General features: G+C 50.9%; 1 protein-coding gene across 1 annotated transcript in view; it reads left to right on the forward strand.

The window, feature by feature from the left end:
- The first annotated feature begins 1,995 nt into the window (after positions 1 to 1,995).
- ablim3 (actin binding LIM protein family, member 3) overlaps positions 1,996 to 6,584 on the forward strand; it is a 12,423-nt gene continuing 7,834 nt past the window's right edge. Inside the window, exons 1-2 of the mRNA XM_067248193.1 lie at positions 1,996 to 2,129; positions 2,239 to 2,306. Of these exons, the coding sequence (XP_067104294.1) occupies positions 1,996 to 2,129; positions 2,239 to 2,306 (202 nt within the window). The remainder of the gene's footprint in view (positions 2,130 to 2,238; positions 2,307 to 6,584) is intronic.

Below are 6,584 nucleotides of genomic sequence, written 5' to 3' on the forward strand. Positions count from 1 at the left end.
AACTGATATCGGAGCGGTCAAATGACTCACTGTTTGACACAGTGTCAGCCACAGTTCACCCATATCCTGCTGAGTCCAGTTCCAGCACTGTCGGAATGAGAGGTGCTGTGTACAGGAACTGTGGATCTCCCTCTCATCCCTACTGTTCTCCTGTGTTCCAGAGAGCCCCCCTCCCTCCCTGCCCCCCTCCCTGCCTCTCAGCCAGCTCTCCCATCATGCAGTGCTGTGCCTTTTACCCACAATGCACCATCCAGTAGCTTCTCTGGCTTCTGTTTAGCAGGCTTTCTAAAGCCGTATTGTTTGATCGGTGTTTCGCACCCACGCATGGATGGACGCAGGCACACAAACACACACACAGGCATGTTGTTTATTTTATTTACTCTATTTAATCTCTTGATCTTGTCACTCTTGTCGGTCTGCGTATGTGACCATGAATGTGACCATGCCTCCCTCCCTCCCTCCCTCCCTCCCTCCCTCCCTCCCTCCCTCCCTCCCCTCCCTCCCTCCCTCCCTCCCTCCCTCCCTCCCTCCCTCCCTCCCTCCCTCCCTCCCTCCCTCCCTCCTCCCTCCCTCTCTGTCTCCCTCTCTGTCTCCCTCTCTCTGTCTCTCTCTCTTCGTCTCTCTCTCTCTCTCTCTCTCTCTCTCTCTCTCTCTCTCTCTCCATCACCGAGCCACGTTTACTCGAGCATGAAATCAATTTCCCATCACGGTACGGTATGACATTGGCGTGTGCTGTGTGTGATTGGAAGGCTGAGGGCTAGACAGCATTGTGGCAGCATCTTACAGTTTAGACAAGCGGCTTTTGCCAACTGACAAAATCACATCTGCCTTCCCTCTTCATTAGCCGCTTGATGTGCATTTGTTTTGAGACATCCAACTTTTCCATGCCTTTGTATCTTGCTGTGGGGGACACATAGAGTAAACTGTATTTGTTTTCGCATCCAGCAGACCTTGAAAGATCAACGTTGTGTCTGGTGCAACTAAACAGTTTGACTATTTTCTTTCTTTCTTTCTTTACTTTCTGGCTTTTTCTCTCTCACACACACATACACACATGCACACATATGAACACGTACACACTGTATCTCCCTCTGTCTCTTCCTTCCAGCTTCCAACAGCGGTTGGATGGCTGGGAGGGGGGCTGGGGGGGGGGGAGGGGGGGTTGGGGGGGGTTGGGGGGCGTTTGATGATGGTAATTCGCGGAGAGAATAGAACCCTAATCATGTGTATTTAACCTCTCCTTCAAAAGCAGCTCAGTATAGCATGGATAATCTGCCATGTAATCGCACAGCCCACCGAGGCAAAGTACCCGCCAGTGGAGAAACAGAGAGACGGTCTTCCTGACAGACGGATATGGTCCCAGTCATGGTGATATGAGATGGCTTTGCGCGTCTGGCTTTAGCTCGCTGAAAACATGCAGTTTGTTCCTCCTGAGGGGGTATTGTGTTACTGTTGATGGGGCAGGAAGCAGCATACTGTCCTCATGACACACTGACCACATTCCCCCTCCCTGCGCCCCCGTAAGTGGCTCTCTGATGCCAGCCGAGACAGCAGGACTGTCAGCGGGCTAAACACAGGCCCATATGGATCTCTACTCAGACAGAGACGCACACACACACATGCACACACACACACACATGCACACACACACACACACACAGCCGCAGCAGCACACAGATCAACCTCCAAAACCATACAAGCTTCTCTCAGCAGTTTTTCCTGAGTCCAAACTGATTTATTAGAACTACTGTGAAGGCAGTTCCCACAAAGGCATGCTATCCACACACCCTCACACAGCCAGAGAGGAGGGCTTCTGACTGGGGTGACGGCTGGATGTGTCAATGACCCCTGTATGTGACAGTACCCCTGTATGTGTCAGTACCCCTGGATGTGTCAGTACCCCTGTATGTGTCAGTACCCTGTATGTGTCAGTACCCCTGGATGTGTCAGTACCCCTGGATGTGACAGTACCCCTGTATGTGTCAGTACCCCTGGATGTGTCAGTACCCCTGGATGTGTCAGTACCCCTGGATGTGTCAGTACCCCTGGATGGGTCAGTACCCCTGGATGTGTCAGTACCCCTGGATGGGTCAGTACCCCTGGATGTGTCAGTACCCCTGGATGGGACAGTACCCCTGGATGTGACAGTATCCCTGGATGTGTCAGTACCCCTGGATGGGACAGTATCCCTGGATGTGTCAGTACCCCTGGATGTGTCAGTACCCCTGGATGTGTCAGTACCCCTGGATGGGTCAAGTACCCCTGGATGTGTCAGTACCCCTGGATGGGTCAGTACCCCTGGATGTGTCAGTACCCCTGGATGGGACAGTACCCCTGGATGTGACAGTATCCCTGGATGTGTCAGTACCCCTGGATGGGACAGTACCCCTGGATGTGACAGTACCCCTGGATGTGTCAGTACCCCTGGATGGGTTGACTAGAATCTCTGGTCTCCTTTCCTCTCCCCCTGGCTCATTTCAGAGCTGTCCCCTCTTTGAAGCCATTAACTACTAAACCATGGTGCTAATGACATCAATCTAGGAAGAGTGGGGGAGAGACAGGGACAGGGATGGAAATAGGAGCTTAGAAAGAAAGATAGAGTGAATGAGTGAGTGAGAGCAAGAAGGGAGCAAGACAGAGATACGGGGAAAGGAGATGAAAGAGAGGCAGAGGTAGAGAGAGAGAGAGAAAAAAGAGAGGGCGAGAGAAACGATAACAATACAGAGGCAACAGAGCGATAGAGAGCTATGGAAAGAGAGAGAAAGAGAGAGAGAGAGAGAGAGAGCGAGAGCATGGAAAGAAAGAGGGCGAGAAAGGGAGGGAAGGGAGCTTTGCTGTAGCTATGGCAACCGCTGGCATGCTGGTCCAATCACCTCGCCAACGGCTGGTTGCTAGGGAGACATTCCGGCAGAGACGAGGCAGACGGCGGAGGGTCTTCCGTCTCTGTGGGGTCGGCGATGGATGGCAGGGATGTTCCCTCTGATCCTCTCCCGCCAGCAGCCCACTCTGGAGAGACGCACACACATGTCCACCATGCCTACCGTGTGCATGCGTGTGTGTGTGTGTGTGAATGCCCCTTGAGTGGGAGTGTGTCGGACACGGATGTCAAAGGATGGATCTGTTAGGGCTATGGGGCGATCATCAAGCACAGGACACAGTGTCTGTAGTCACACACACATGCACACGTACATACACACGCGCACACACACACACAGTCACACAGCAATAGATACACGCACACACACAGACACAGACACAGTCACACAGCAATAGATACACGCACACACACAGACACAGACACAGTCACACAGCAGTACATACAGAATGCACAATGATCTTCCATCCCCAACGTTCTATCCTACATTTTTCATATCGGGTATTTTAATCATCACCCTTCCATTGCAGCATATGCTGATATTATTGGCTATGCTGTCTGGCCAGTCAGCATGACACAGGCCATCTGTTTTGGTGAGTGTGTGTTTATATGTAGCTTGTGTTTCCATTCCTTGTGAGGGTTCCATGCGACTGCTCCTCAGTAAGACTGGTCTTCACTCTTCATCATCACGTCCAGCCTGCTTGTGTAGTCCACAGGCTGCTTGGTCAGCCACATCCGGAGAGAGAGAGAGAGAGAGAGAGAGAGAGAGAGAGAGAGAGAGAGAGAGAGAGAGAGAGAGAGAGAGAGAGAGAGAGAGAAGATAGAGAGAGAGAAGAGAAGAGAAGAGAAGAGAGAGTGGGAGAGACACAGTTTGGTTGTTTAGTCCACAGGCTGCTTGGTCAGCCACACGCGGAGAGAGAGAGAGAGAGAGAGAGAGAGAGAGAGAGAGAGAGAGAGAGAGAGAGAGAGAGAAAGAGACAGAGAAAGAGATGGTTGTTTAGTCCACAGTCTTGGCCAGCCACATCCATCAGTCTGGCTAAGAAAGAGGACCTCTAATTCTCTGTTTTTACCCCTGGAGGAGTCCCTGTTCTCCCCCAGGGAGGTGCAGTCACAGCAGGCCTCATCAGCACGGGCTGTTGTGGCTCTGTGGAGGACACCACCATCTGCCCCAGGCCTGGACCACACACAGAAACGCCCTGGAGATGTGTCACTCAGCCTCAGTTAGTGTCCCCCTTCTCTGTCTCTGAGTTCCTGCTCGTTCTACCCCTCTCTCTTGCCCTCTCTCTCTTCCTCTCTTTCCCTCTCTGTCCCTATATTTCATTATATCTTTCCCCCTCTCCCCTCTCCCCCTCTCCCCCCCCCCCCCCCCCCTCCTCTCTCTCTCTCTCTCTCTCTCTCTCTCTCTCTCTCTCTCTCTCTCTCTCTCTCTCTCTCTCTCTCTCTCTCTCTCCCTCTCTCTCTCTCTCTCTCTCTCTCTCTCTTTCTCTCTCTCTCTCTCCTTTACTCCCATGTTTTGGCCTGACCTCAAACGGCTCATTAATTACAGTTGAGGTGTTCCTCATTTTGCATCAGTCAAAGGGTGAGAGTGGGGGGAGAGATCCAGGGGAGTGGAGGACAGGAGGGTGGCAGCAAACCTCAGTCCAGCTTCCAGGGCACAGACGTGGGGCGAGGATAAGCGAACGCCCCCTGCTGTGATTGTCAGTGGTTCTGGTCATACATGCTCTGTTACACCATCAACACCCCTCGCGCTTAAATATAAGTAAGTGTGTGTATGTGCGCTTGTGTATGTACAGTATGTACGTGTTTGTGTATGGTTGTGTGTGTGTGTGTGTGTGTGTGTGTGTATGTGTGTGTGTGTGTGTGTGTGTAAATCCTATGCCCAGCCAACTAGGGGATTTAGCATACTGTTGACAGCAGCAGTAAAACAATTAGTTTGTGTAGTTTGGCCAACATGCTGAAGGGAGCATGGCCACTCACACAACGATACATCACTGAGCTTTATCAGGGCCACAAAGACCAGCAGGGAGGGAGGGAGATGGGGAGAGGGGGGAGGAGGGTGGGGAGAGACTGAAGACAGGGAATGAAACAGAGAGAAAGACGGCCAAAGAGACGGGTGGGGAGGAGGAGGGGTTAGCGGAAGGATATTAGAGAGAACAGAGGAGGAGGAGAGCTGTGTGTGTGCGTGTGTGTGTGGAAAGTGAGGTTCGGGGGGGGCGCAGTTGGATGAGGATAGCGGGAACAAGAGGGGGGAAAGCAAGAAGGGGGGTGGCGAGGGGAGAGTGTGTTTGGGGGTTCCAGGGAGAAGGGAATTTTAATTGTGTCTGTTGGCTGGAGATAAATACCCAATCAGCTAGACCCCCCGTGGGGCCCTAATCATCAGAGTTATAATGACCACAGCTGCAGACGCAAAGATGCTAACCCCTCATCCTTAGATTTAGCATATGCAGATGCTAACATGCTAAAGCCTTACTACTGAGTCAAAATATTTCAGTGCTGACATACTAAAGCATAACCACTAGACGTATCAGCAGCAGATGCTAACATGCTAACCCCTCACCATGCAGGAAGAGAGTAATTGATGGATTCAAACTTATTCTTAAGCCAATGTCTTTTAATATCCATAATAATGTATATTAATAGCTGGAGTTGGATAATCAGAGGTGTATAGTTGTAATTTGTAAGCTGAAGCTACACAGTTAGTGGGTGCAGTTGTACGAGTAGTCTACCGACATTGTTACCAAGCTACATTTGAATTCAGTGTACCAGTTCATGCTAAGGCTAATGCTGTCAACCCCAGTGGAACACACTCAGCTCTGCTTTTCCCAAGACTGAAGCCTCCAGGCTCATGTTGTAAACACGGAACTCTCACAGAGTTGGATGTGCTGTTGGTTTGTTTGCCTGCTTTAGGACCTTGGAAGTCACACCATGTGACTTTTGTTTGTGGTAGTAAACGTGGTCTGTTCCTAGACCTAGCTCTGGCTGTAACCACCCCAACCCTCCACACTGCACCCTCCCTAGAACATGTGCTGTGGGGATTACTGTGGGTGTGTGTGTTCATGTGTGTGTCTGTGTGTGTGTGTGTGTGTGTGTGTGTGTGTGTGTGTGTGTGTGTGTGTGTGTGTGTGTGTGTGTGTGTGTGTGTGCGTGCACACAGGCTTCATTTTGTATGCAAATTAATGTGTGTGTGTGTATTGATTTCTAGATAACCTGTCAAACTAAACTGACAGTGACTGGACTCAAACTGGTTTCCCAGTTTACGGTGAGTGTTCAGTGAGATGTTGAGTGAGTGTTGTTTATACTGCTGACTCAGCAGCACAGCTTGCCCTAATGCAGAAACATAGGCTTGCTTTCTCTGAATCCCACCTTCATTCTCTGAGCGTGACAACCTTCCATCGTTCATTTGTTCCAGTAACCTGATTAGCGGTAGCATAAGCATCAGCTTTAGCATTTTTATGGCGACGTCATAATGGATCTGTTTACCATTCTTAGATGATGCTTCCTTCCTGGTTACTGTTTGTGTCGGCAACACCACAAGCCAGCCCTGCCACCCTACCCCTTTAGAAGGGACCCCGCTGTCTCTAGGGCAACTGTGGAAGGTTCACGTCTCCAATGGCAACTGAGAAAGGGGGGACGTCCCTCCCGACTCATCTAGCCAATCCGTCCACTCAGAGTGAAGCGATGTGATTAGCTAGCACAGGTGAACCGTACA

Source organism: Osmerus mordax, chromosome 12 (genome assembly GCF_038355195.1).
Source record: "Osmerus mordax isolate fOsmMor3 chromosome 12, fOsmMor3.pri, whole genome shotgun sequence".
NCBI lineage: Eukaryota > Metazoa > Chordata > Actinopteri > Osmeriformes > Osmeridae > Osmerus > Osmerus mordax.